Source organism: Phaenicophaeus curvirostris, chromosome 23, assembly GCF_032191515.1.
Source record: "Phaenicophaeus curvirostris isolate KB17595 chromosome 23, BPBGC_Pcur_1.0, whole genome shotgun sequence".
Taxonomy (NCBI): Eukaryota; Metazoa; Chordata; class Aves; order Cuculiformes; family Cuculidae; genus Phaenicophaeus; species Phaenicophaeus curvirostris.
This window is the reverse complement of record NC_091414.1, coordinates 1262647-1275327: the sequence shown is the minus strand read 5'-3', so window position 1 is coordinate 1275327 and position 12681 is coordinate 1262647. Positions and strand designations below refer to the sequence as shown.

At 47.8% G+C, this 12681-nt stretch overlaps 1 protein-coding gene across 3 annotated transcripts in view; it reads left to right on the top strand.

Moving 5' to 3' along the window:
- Positions 1-12681, top strand: part of CSMD2 (CUB and Sushi multiple domains 2) — a 277897-nt gene that overhangs the window by 203787 nt on the left and 61429 nt on the right. For all 3 annotated transcript variants that reach the window (XM_069875476.1, XM_069875478.1, XM_069875479.1), the window contains 6 exons: positions 2570-2764; positions 3657-3773; positions 5864-5977; positions 6121-6216; positions 8393-8596; positions 9135-9259. In XM_069875476.1, coding sequence (XP_069731577.1) covers positions 2570-2764; positions 3657-3773; positions 5864-5977; positions 6121-6216; positions 8393-8596; positions 9135-9259 — 851 coding nt within the window. The remainder of the gene's footprint in view (positions 1-2569; positions 2765-3656; positions 3774-5863; positions 5978-6120; positions 6217-8392; positions 8597-9134; positions 9260-12681) is intronic.

Genomic DNA, 12681 nt, shown 5'->3' with positions numbered 1-12681 from the left:
CCCTTCCAAAGGAATGAAAAAAACCCAAACCCAGCCTTATTTCAAATCCGTTATTATTTCACCAGAACTAATTTGCCCATCCTGAGCTTATAAACATATATTCAGCATTACTTACGGGTTATTTAAGGTGGAAATTCCCCACAGAAAAGCTATTCTGTAAAATCCATCGCAGTGCAAGCTACTTAAAAATATCCAGCACTGTTTACTGTTAAAACAGTCAGAAATGGGAGATGACGTTTGACCCTACTTGTATTTGAGACTGAGCTCTGTCCTTTGGAGAAGGTGGTCTGGTTAGCTGGCATGAGTTGGAGCTGCTTGGGGTGCCAAGACTGCGCGTGGTCTTTGGGATCCTGGTGTAATTCATCCCATCTTCAGCACACCGTGACTGCTGTGGAGAACTGTCTTCTGGGCAGTTGCTCTTGGGGTTGCTTTAAGGCTTGGCTCTTCCAAAAGGCTTGCACATGTTCACAGCTACGGAGTTCACGGTGCACTTAACAGACAACAGCTCTCCAGTGAAGCTGTTCCGAACATGCAGATGAAAGCCTGACCTCCTGGTCTAGGAGCTCACGCAGGCATTGAGTTTTCCTTGGGAAAGGAGAGGGGAAGCACAGAGAATTCTGCTTTCTGTGGGCTAATGAGCCGGTTCTCATGGTGGTTTTGTCTTGATTCTTTTCTAAACATTTGGCAGCCTCAGCCCATGTTAATTGGGACATTAGGGAAAAGTCCTCAGTTTCTGAAGCGTCTGAGTGAAAGTAAAAAGTTAATTCTACACGGGCAAGCCGTGCAGTGCTCACTTCATAGCACAATAAATCAAAGGCTGGGGGAGCCGTGGCTTTCCCACATCCCTCTGCAAGTCTTTTGCAGTCACCATGCAACCAAATCCTTCCTTAAAGCCAAGCTCCTGCCTCCCTTTGTAGCCGGCTGCCAAGGATCATCGGGGCAGTTCATCCGCAGAGGGGCGTTCAGCTGGAGGTGTGCGTGGGACTGGGGTGTCGGGGTGCGGTGGGCAGTGTCCCTGCAGGCACAGACCCTCTCGGAGACAGAAACAGTCAGCAATGAGGGAAACACAACAGGAGCAGGGGGGCTGTTGCTCAGCCATCAACCGCTACCTTTTTTTTCAGCAGTCAGCTGCGACTTGAGCACTGAATGTCATGATTTTTCAAAGCAAGAGCAGAGGCTGAGATCAAGCACACGGCAAAGACATCTGACAGCCGGGTGGGAGGCTGACTGATGGGTTGAAGCCACATCAACTTCTTAGATAAAAGGCAGTGAGACTGCTCAAAATAAAAAGAGAGAGGCAGAAAGTGGTCAGAAGGAAGCCGTTGGGTGCAGCTTTTGTATGAAAGGTCTAAAAGTGAATATCAGCAATTCTGAGAAAGAAGGGTTTGCAAAGTGAAACAGTACTTTGGAAAAGTAGATGAAGCGTTTGCACTTGGGAATGGCTCGTGGGCTCTGGGCCACGCTGCTGCATGCTCGGCTTCAGCCTCCTGCTGACTGACAACCAGGAAAAAACTGGTTACTTCTGCATTCCAGGACACCTCTTCCTCGTGGAAACCTTTCCTGTTCTATTGTGCCACGTTCACGTGGCTCACCAGCTCGTGGTACAACTGTTGTATAAAGAAAACCATCGAGCTCAGCTTATTTGGCACTGCAAGCAAACAAACAAAAGGGAGATCGGGGGGCTTCACTGTTTTCTCTTTCTCCCTCCACCCCTCCCCCAAATATTAAAAGCCTGTGATTTAATGCTTAAACACATTATAACTGTTCACAGACCCGCTGCTCTCAGAAAAACCCTCATCTTTAATGAGTAATTTCCGAATGACAAAAGAGCAGGATTAATCAAAGCCTCTAATTATATTTCTGCAGGAAAGGGAAAAAAAAAGGAAAAAGAGCCCTCAGAAGAAGAAGGAAAGAAATATCCAAGTCCTGACAGCTCTGTAGTCTTTACTGGAATTTTCATATGTAAATAGGGTTTTTAACTCTGCAGGGCATAGTGAACAGAGGGAAAAATGTCTTCATTTTGTCTAACTGCTTGTAATCATTTTGCCATAATTGCAGCCGTGCGGCACATCTGGAGCGTCAGGCAGCGAGCACATGGCTCGGCATCTCCACGACAGCGCTTGGCTACGGGAACGCTGGGTGCCAAGGAGATAACGGGAACAGATGTAGCACATCTGAAATACGTTGCTTGTTCAGGCTGCGTGTATGTGCCCTGCTTTCCAACGCTCCTCGCAGCCCGTCCCCTGCACAAGAAAGGCGTAGGGAGGGTTGAATCAAAGCTTCGCCTCGTTGATTGGGTTTGGGGTACCAGTAAATGCGTGTGTGAACTGGAGCCTTCCTTCTTCCAGCGTGCTTGTGCTGGAGCTGAGCGTTGGAGAGCGGTGGGGACCAGAATCTGACCCATGCAATTCCCCAGATTCAGCAACGTGAGACAAAGCTCACAGTCTAAACTCTGCAAATGGGGCTCAAGGGAGGTTCCCAGCTGAGAAAAACCAGAACCCATAGCACTGACTGACATCTAGAGCAGCTGAACTGAACCAGTAAAGATCTTGGCAATTGTCTCTTGCAGAAAATCCCCGGGAGTCGTGCTTTGATCCTGGATCCATCAAGAATGGCACACGAGTGGGCACAGATCTGAAGCTGGGCTCCACCATCACCTACTACTGCGACGGAGGCTACGACATCGAAGGGGTCTCCACGCTGACGTGTGTAATGGGAGGGGATGGAAAACCCACCTGGAACAAACCCCGACCGACCTGTACAGGTGAGGCCCGGGGGGCAAAAGCGAGGAGAGAGTGATCTGCCTGATCGTTCACTTTATCCTGAGGTAAAAGCTTGGTGTTACTTTCACATAGAGCTGCTCGCAGAGGGTCAGAAATGTTTTTTCTCAGCGTTCCATAATCTTTCTATGTTTTTAACACCCTGAGGTCAGGAGGAGCTGAATTATGTGAGGTTTCTTGAACCTTCTCTTGAGAGAGACAGAAAGCTGGACAGAACAGATTGTCTGCGAGACAAATCCTGTGTCCCCAGTGCGGGGCAGGATTCAGGGAGCCACTTAAACCCTGATCCTTGCTAATGGAAGCCCTTTAAGCGTGTATTTTCCTCAGCAGGGTCAGAGTTTATTGAGATTATTATTTTTGCTTAGGGGTTCCGTGTTCTGTTTTGTGCCTTAATGAGGAAATGGTTTAACTGATGGGCTTGCAGTCAGACCTTCTTAGTCTGAGGAGTGAGTCGGGAGATAGCTGTCAGTCTGTGGCGACTGCCACAATGAAACCCCTGACTCGGAAAGGCGCTGGTGCGGAAAACACCGTTCCCGATGGAGCCAGAGGGAGGGTGAAAGGAGTAGGAGTTCATTCTGTCAGGTCCTGAGCTTTAAGGTGCAAATCACACATGAGGCTACAGCACCGTACACGGCATCCCTTGGCCTTGCCGTGGTCTCGATAATTAAATGTGAAGCAGGCGTGATCTTGGGCTAGGGTTAGCTTTATTTCTTCTAGTAAGAACTTGCAGTGAGAGTCTGGGGTGCGGAATCGATGGTGATGGGGGCAGCTGGTGCCACGCGGCGCCGGGGCTGAGGGATCTCGGAGCAGCAGGAGGAGGCGGATGCTTCAAGGCGTTGGCGAGGGTACCGGGGTGATCCTGGCTTTCTCTTCCAGCGCCCTGTGGGGGTCAGTACACCGGCTCGGACGGCGTCGTCCTCTCTCCGAATTACCCCCAGAACTACACCAGCGGACAAGTCTGCCTGTACTTCATCGTCGTGCCCAAGGACTACGGTATCGGCTTTGAGTGGCTTTTGGAAGCCTGTCCTGTTGTCTGTGCAGCGCTCTTATTTGGGTTTATTTGTTGGAACAAAGCACTAGAATAAGTGCACATGTGAATGGAGATAAGGGAGATTGGAAACTAGAGCAGCACTGTTGGATGCTGTTCACACCCTTTTGTAATCAGTAAGGGAGTTTTCTGAATTTCAAAATCTAAATCGGGACAAAAAAACCAAAACCTTCCAAAAAGTGCCATGTTGTGATTGACCTTTCAGCTCTCCATGATATCCAGTCCTGCAGAGCTGAAAAATCAGCAAAAAATAGTTCATGGTGATGAATGCTGGCAGGGCCTGAGAGACTGCACGACATGTTTATCATAAACACGTGCTAGGGGTGGTGCTAAATAATCTGTCTGCACCGAGAAGCACGTGGATGTGGAGCTTCGAGGATGTGCAGCTCTGGTACTTAGGACTAGTTTTTATATTTAAATAACACAATAATTAAATTCAAAATTAGCTTCAAATAAAAGCCAGATCCATTTAGCCAGACCATCATTCCTCTTACAGACCCCAGTTTTGGTCAGAGCTTCAATGCAAGAGTAATACACATTTTAGAAACCTTGGAAGCAGCTAGCTGGGTATTAGTATTGGTTAACAGATTTTCTTGTTTGAAAGGAATTTAAAGTCCTTTAAGAGCACTGACAGCTCTGACAGGTGAAGGTCTCTCAATTCTGTTGTTAGTTACTGCTTCTCAGCGCATCCTATTGATCTCATCAGTCCCTGTGGTGTTTTCACTGGTTGTGATTTCCTTTGCTCCGATAACCCGGTGTGGTGTGAGGGATCGCGGCGTAGATCGCCTTTAAGCTCCTTTCACTCAAATTTCCCTTCTCCCTGAGAGTGTGTACGTTCCTGGGTCTGTGTGCCAAAATACTGCACTGCTCTCTTGCACCTATTAACCTGCTGTGCTAGAGCTGATCTTGATATTGTCTTAAACACCATAACTGGAGAGCTGGACAGGCATGATCAGGTCTGGGTTTTGCCCACGGTACGATGACAGCTGTATTAGTTTCTTTTCTCCACCTGCTCCCTTTCAACAGCTTCATTAAAAACAAGCAGGAAAACCATTAGCGGTGAATGTTTTACATTTCCCATCTCCTTCCCTTCTCAGACACCGCGTACAGCAGGCATCGGGGTGTGCTGCCATCGCTTTTTCAGTGTCCCAGCATCAAAGCTTTGCTGGAAACCTGAAGTGCAGGGAATGAATGTCATAGCTTGGTGGATGATGAATTTCACAGCAAGAGACCTCTCAGCTTGTGAATCTGTGACCGGCTACTTCCAGCTTGGAAATGCAAAGCTTGGAGAGGAGGCAAAGGGGAGGAAAAAATCTTCTGAGTGCAGATTTGGGAGGAAAATAGCTATTATATTGTGAAAAATAAAGATAAATGACTAAAGTCTCTTTGCTTTAGCTAAAAAAAAAAAATGGTCTGAACTCTCATTATTATTTTCTCCCTTTTCTAAGGACTGCCTGCTCCCAGGTGCATTTACAAGACGTGCAGTAGGACCCGGAGCCCCACACGGTTCCCTCGTTAGCAGTCTCTGTAGATGGATTTAGGACTGACTATAAATAACTTAGCGAGCGTCCTCTTTCCCTTGCAGTGGTTCTCACTAGAAAAGAAGTTCTGCAGGACAGGGATTGTTATTTTGTTCAGGTTTTGCACAATGCCTGACCCAGAGGGAGCATGCTTCATGACAGAGGCTCGATGCAGATAATAAATAATAATTATCAGCTGGTGAAATTACATACCTTGTGTTATGTAGGCAGGCAAATGGGATGATTCATAAAAGAATCCCTTTTGACCTATGAATCAGTGTTAAAGCGCGCTGGCAAGTGAACACGGGGGAGGCTGGTTGCTGCTTCTGTTATGCCTACTTTGTGGATAAATAAAGGGCTCCCATCTTCCAGGGCTGTCAGTCAGGCCCTTTTTATCTTTGTCAAGCTCCTGAAATGAAAGAAGCTGAAAAGCCTGGGCTCCAGGCCGTGCTGTGTGGGGACGGCAGCGCGGCTCGTCCTGCCGTCCCCACCAGCCAGGGTCCCTCTCTTTGCAGTGGTCTTTGGGCAGTTTGCCTTCTTCCAGACTGCACTCAACGATATCATTGAAGTCCACGATGGTCCCAACCAGCACTCTCGGCTCCTCAGCTCCCTCTCAGGATCTCATACAGGTAGGGAACGCGTCCCTGTCGCTGCTGGGAAAAGCAAGCTAACAATACAGCCTGGTGTTTAACGCCTGGCTCTCTGCAGCCTGTGTGTGTGGCTGATGCTGTAATCTCCATTTCTTCTGTTTTATCTCTTTCTCCTCATCCAGGTGAATCGTTACCATTAGCTACCACCAACCAGATCCTCATCAAATTTAGTTCCAAGGGTCAATCTACAGCCAAAGGTTTTCATTTTGTCTACCAAGGTGAGTGCAGTTGTGGGCTGGGAAGGCCTCAGGTTGGTTCCAAGGTGATGGTCAAAAATACAGCGACATCTTGAAGTGTCCTGAACTGGTTCTGGAGTCTGTGGGTCCTTGCACGCTTTCCATCTGAACAGGAAATATCACAGGAGATGATTTGGGTAGCAGTGAACTTGCTGGACTCTCTTGCTCCAGAAGGTACTTCATATTCAAACCTTCTCTTTTGGCTCAGGGTCCCAGGATTAGGATCAGAAATCTCTCATTGAGTCGTGCCCTCGGTACACAGTGAGTTTTTGAGATTTATACCCAAGCAATTTTTCACGCTGGAGTTTTAGCACGTTTCTTCGTGTAAACAGCCAAACGCTTGTCTGGCAGCTCTGCGAAATCCTTCCTCTCGGCGTGTCATGGGCGTAGGTCTCCTGCTGTCACACTTCTGCCCCTTGAACCTTCCAGTAACAGCTTGCGTAGCATTGGGTGAGTCCCACCTCGAGATTTTGAAGTGGTAAATAGGAAGTGATGCACAGATTAGTGGGAAAACAGAAGGGCTTGCCCACCCACGTGCTCTGTGTGGTTACCAGTGGTTCAGCAAAGCTCTTCCACACACGTTACTGTGAAGCAGGGACAGGCAGCAGGGACGTCTTGTGCCTCCTCCGGGAGCGAAGCGAAGCATGGTTTGGATTTTATAGTATCTAGAGATCCGTTCTCTTGAGTCTCTGCCTAATTATTGTAAAACAACTGTAATTCCGATTGTAATCTTTAAAGATTTCAGCAAAGCCAAGGTTTAGATGAAATTAGTAAAGATTACCTCTTTCCTCCTGCTCGCTCTTCAGCAGAAAGCAAAGGTACTGGAGCGAGTCTGCCCTGCTTTTGGTCTGCCTGGCCAGGCTCTAGTGGCCTTTGCTCTCACTTTTACAGAAACAAGGAGTTTTTTCTTTCCCCAGACCACTGATGCGATTTAGACTTCAGCTTCTTGCCAATCATCTTGCCTTGGACAGCGGGCTTGTCATTAATCTCTGAATCAAATTAAAATCAAGCAATATAGCTAACGTGCTCGTCATCTCCACATTTCCCCCCTCCCAGCAACTCAGCTATTTAAGCACTAAGAAATAGTAAGGCAAGTCAGAGAAAAGTATAAATTGATTTCTTCAGCAATAAACATTTCTTGGACTCATTTTTCCCTGCACTTATCTGTCAGACTCTCCATTTCTTTCCTGTTGAACAGGAATACTGGCAATTTCAACAACTGGTGGTGCAGCATCACAACGTAAATTCTCCTTTTCTTTATCTTACCCTTCCCATCATGAAGATGGTTTAAAATTGCTTTCCTGTATAATAAGGAGGCCAAATGAGCTGAAAACCAAAAGAATTTTCTGCTGCATCTCTGGTGTTAGATGGCAAACCAGCTCTTTGGGAAGTCATTGCTGAATGCATTGGTTTCCCTGTTTATAAATGACCTTTCTGATGTGATGTTGAGTTTTCTGAAGGCACACAGCCTCATCTTTGAAAGCACACCTAGTTCTGTAACATCCTCACTGCTTTTATTTCAAGCATCACTTGAATTGACAGAGGTCTGAGCGAAATGTTAGAATCATAGAATAGTTTGGGTTGGAAAGGACCTTAAAGATCATCCAGTTCCAAAACCCTGGGATTGGCAGGGACACCTCCCACTGGATTAGGGGCTCCAAGCCCCATCCAACCTGGCCTTAAACCCCTCCAGGGATGGGGCAGCCACAACTCCCCTGGACAACCTGTTCCAGGGCCTCCCCACTCTCATCGTGAAGAAATTCCTCGTTATGTCCAGTCTAAATCTGCCCCTCTCCAGTTTATCCCCATTTCCCCTCATCCTATCACCCCAAGCCTTTGTAAACAGCCCCTCCCCAGCTTTCTTGTAGCCCCTTCAGGTGCTGGAGGGTTGCTCTAAGGTCTCCTTGGAACCTTATCTTCTCCAGGCTGAACAACCCCACCCTCAAAAAGGAAACGTTCTTCGTTTTTCTTCTTAATGGTTGGGTTCAAACCTCTTGGAGGTTCAGGTGTCATCAGATGTGTGTGGTGTTTTCATCAGATCTGTAATTTGGCACTCGATATTTCCAAGATGCTCGCTCTAACCATGGGGTTTTTTCAATTTTCTTTTTGCTTTGTGATTGCACGCTCCCCTGCTGGTTCCTCCTGCCCGCACTGCCAGCGGTTCCTCGGACCAGCGCCACGCAGTGCAGCTCGGTGCCGGAGCCTCGCTACGGCCGGCGCCTGGGCAGCGACTTCGCGGTCGGGGCCGTGGTTCGGTTCGAGTGCAGCGCTGGCTACGCCCTGCAGGGCTCTCACAGCATCGAGTGCCTCACCATGCCCGGGGCCCTGGCGCAGTGGAACGTGTCGGTACCCACCTGCGTGGGTAGGTATTGGTGGGGTTTAGGGGAAGAAAAGACCAAAAATTGCAGAAATTTGTGCTAGAAAAATAAAAATACATTTTGGGGGATGGTTAAAAAACAACCAACATCAAAAAAAAAAGACACCAACAAAACCAAACCTGTATTTCATACCTCTTGCATGCAAGCCCTGGGAAGTTAACAAGGGCAGTGAACCACAGATGTCAGGGAAGGGACCTTTTGATCCAGTTGTGGGATCTGGGACAGCGTCTAGAATAAATCAAGGTGTCAGAAAGCTGCTTTCACCTCTAGAGGAGAGCAGTTCCTGAAGAACCAGCTCCATGGGCTGATGTCCCCAGTGTTCCCCACACCTAAGGGCTGCTGTGCACTGCTTATGGTAGAAGTTAGATGAGGATGTTACTGAAAAAAAAGATAATTCATACAAATCTTAAATTATGAGCCAGTTCTGTTGGCTTTTTTGTTCGTGGACTCATGTTTTAAAGAGGAAGTTTTAGTATAAAGCCATGTCCTTCCATTTTTTAAGCCTGACTTTGCTTATTTCAGTGCCGTGTGGTGGGAATTTGACTGAACGCAAAGGCACCATCCTGTCCCCTGGCTTCCCGGAGCCGTACCTGAACAGCCTCAACTGCGTGTGGAAGATAACGGTCCCCGAAGGAGCAGGGATACAGGTACGGTGTCAGCTGTCACTGCAGCGTGAGCTAGACGGGAGGATGCTCAGCATCTGATGCCCTTAAAGAGGCCACATGTATAGAAATTGTTGCTCCTCAGAGGATATATGGGTTGAATGTGTAATTCTCTGGAATCAGACATTCATTTACACTACGACTGCCAAAAGTGGGTAATATTTCAATGGATTTTTCCCTCCTGGAGGCACTCTTCGTGGGAAATCAGCTGGAGCCGCATGACTGTTCTGGTGTAACAAAATAATTGTGGTATTTTGGGCATATATCTTCATACTGCTTAATTATGCAGTGTTGAAAGCGATGTAAGCTACACTGAGGAAGAGTTGCTTGCTCCGAGTGCCTGTGTGGATTTGTTATGCCAGCAGAGTTGCGGCAGTATGATTATACAATTACAGCTTCACTGTTCATTGTCTCCAGGTAAATGAGCTCTCTCTTCAGGCCTTTTTTGTGGTCCTTATCATTCCTCGGCAGAAATAGTCCTGCAAGCTAGAGGATGTTGAGAACTAAGCCCAACATCAGAGACCAAACCTTAGATAAAGTCACCACTCACCACGTTACGTGCCTTGTCCTCGCAGAAAGCATCTCACCTGCTTGACACGCGGGAGGTGGATTCTTTAACAGGTTCATTCATTCCACAGACCTCGTTATCAGAGGTTTTCTTGTTCTTCGCACCACTTCGTCTGCCAGGGTTTTGTTCATTAAGTGCTTTTATTTCTCTGTCATGTATTTGCTGAGGGGTCTGTGGGTGGGTGTCTCCCTCTCAGCGGTTGCGTTTCTCTCAGCGGTTTTATTGAACCATCGGCTCTGCCTCGCTGGGTTGCAGTTCTGCTCTCCCAGATGAGGCTTCTTGCCTGGTGTCCCCTCTGTAATTCAGACTGAAAGCCCAGCCCTGGGTCTGGGGTGGGCAGAGCTGGTGTGAGCAGCGCCCGGAGCTTCACGGAGGAGCAGCGCAAGCCTGGAGCAATATGTTGAGCTCCCTGCCAGGCATTCACTGTATCCAATTCAGAGGAATTCTGCTCTGCTTTTTGTTTCTGAAGCCATTTGACATAGTGTTTTCAAAACCCTCAGAGCTCACCACCAATTCCTTCCTGTTCATCTGAAATCGTAGCTGTTCTCGAATCTCCCAGCTGACAGGAGGCTCCATTTAGCTCAGCCAAATGCCTCAACAGTTGAGGCAGTTTGCAAGTTGCTCAGGACTCCTGGGACTGGGAGGTGATAATTCACTTAATTTTTAAAGCAGTGTAAATAGATGTCTGTATTCTGCCCTGCCGTGTTCGGAATGCAAACCCTCGCTGCGGCTTCTGAGCCCACGGAGCTGGTTTTGCACGTCCGCTTGGCTTAGAGGAAAGGGATGGTACAGCGGGCTGGTCAAAGCATCTCTTTAGTCATAAGGACTTGTTTCTCACTTCTTTAGTGGTGCAAACGCCGCTCTGGCATGTGAAACTGGAAAAAGCAATAGCCAAGTGCTTTAAAGGTTTCTTTTTTTTCACCCCTTTCTGCTGGATAAGATCTCTTGCCAGGGAAATGGATATTTTGCAGTCTAATGCAAAGCAAGCAAATAAAAAAGCATATGTAGGGGCTGAGGTTTATCAGCACCAAAGCCCTGAGCTCAGCTTCTAGGTCCAGATGGGATGCTTTTGGTGACCCGTGGTCCTTCAGTGTGCTCAGTGGGAGCCTCGGGGACCCGTATGGGAGCCAGGGTCTCCGCTCTGGCTGTGCTGGGGACGCCACGGTGCCGTTGTGCACAGGATCCGCTGCCTCTCAGCTCTGCCCTTGATATCAAACCCGGTGACATCAGCTTCCACTGGACGTCTTCCATGGGAGAAGAAGGCATTGAGGAAGGCATCAGACCCCCGAAGGCTCAGGGCAGCCCAGAGGCGGGGTGATGGTCGCAGCCCCAGCCCCGACGTGTTCCCGCACGGCAACTGCGTCACCTGGCGTACTCGGCTCAGCACCGCTTCCCCCATCACCCGTGCTGGTGTGCGAAACGTTCTCAGTTATTACATACTAATTTAAGCATCAGTTTACCCTCATTTGGTACAACAATTAAAGGTTAAACAGCTGTAAATCAGAAGAGGAGGTGAAATTAAAGCTTTCTTGGTAGTGGCGGGTCAGTAGCAGGATTTTTATGTAATCAGGGTACGAGCTAGCACTTCTGCCATGAATTATTCATCCCTGTAGCGAACCTTCCTGGGTGAATTAATTTATATACGTGGCAGTAAATAGATGCAGATCCCTTGTGAATCCACATGTCAGACTAGAATTAGGACCTTAAAAATGTTTATTCCGTTAGGTGTGGGGGGCGGAGAATAAATAATTTAGAAAATGTAGGTGCAAGCAAAGGGCACATTCTTAATCCACGCTTTCTTTCGGTAATGTAAATCACAACAGGGGTGTAATTACATGGGCTGAAAGGTATTGACTTGGTCAGTGCGATCGGCGATGTCTCCACAGGGGTCACTGCGATTCCTGCTCAATGAACTCCGCTTATTTTTGGGAATAACAAACTTTGCAGGAACTTTATAGTCTGTGTTATTATTCTGAATAAATCAAGGAGGAGGAAGGTTAAAAAGGCAGAAATAATGGGGTTTGATTTCTTTTATTATGCTTTTTGTAGATGTCTGTGTGTTTTATGTTGTTTAGAAGGACAAAGGCAAGCGAGGTGTGCAGAGTGGGTGGGGAAATGCAGAATGAGAACAGCGCAGGCGAGGAGGGTGGAGGGGGTTACAGTAAATCCAGAGGGAAAAAGAGAGTGTGTGTGTCTCCATCTGCGTATCTGTGTGCATGAGGGTTTGTGTATACATGTGCACGCATGTGTGTGTATCTGTGTGCACTGGTATACACACACGTGTGTGCATAAGTGTGCATGTACATGTTTATCCACGTGCAACACGTGTCTGTGCACAAGCATTAGTGTTTCCCCAAGGGTGTGCGTGCATGTATCTCTGCTCATATGTGTATTTGTCCATCTATGTCTGTGTTTGTGCATCTGTGTATGTGCCTGTGCCCGCGTGGGTATCAGTGTGCGTGCAGTCCGGGCTCACACTGCGTTCCATCTCTCCCAAGCCTCAGCCCCACACTGAGCCCTGAGATGGAGCCTTTTCTTTGGGGCCAAGCTGTACTGGTCATTCCTGCTTCTGCTTTGTCTTTAAGGGTCTTTATTATTCAGGTCGTTGGCTTAGAAGTTTAATTTAAGGTGCTCAGTGTTGGGAAATTGCATCTCGAGCTTATAAATTCAAGCTGTTTTTCCCCAGTGCTGTTGGCTCTCTCCCAGGTTGCTGTCTGACTCTCTTGGGCTTTTCACCAAATGTGATGTACAGCGTGGCTTATTTCTCTTAATGGGACGCTGAATACTTGGGGCTCCCAGTATTTAGGACTAAAGGCAGAATCCATTTAACTGGTCATCA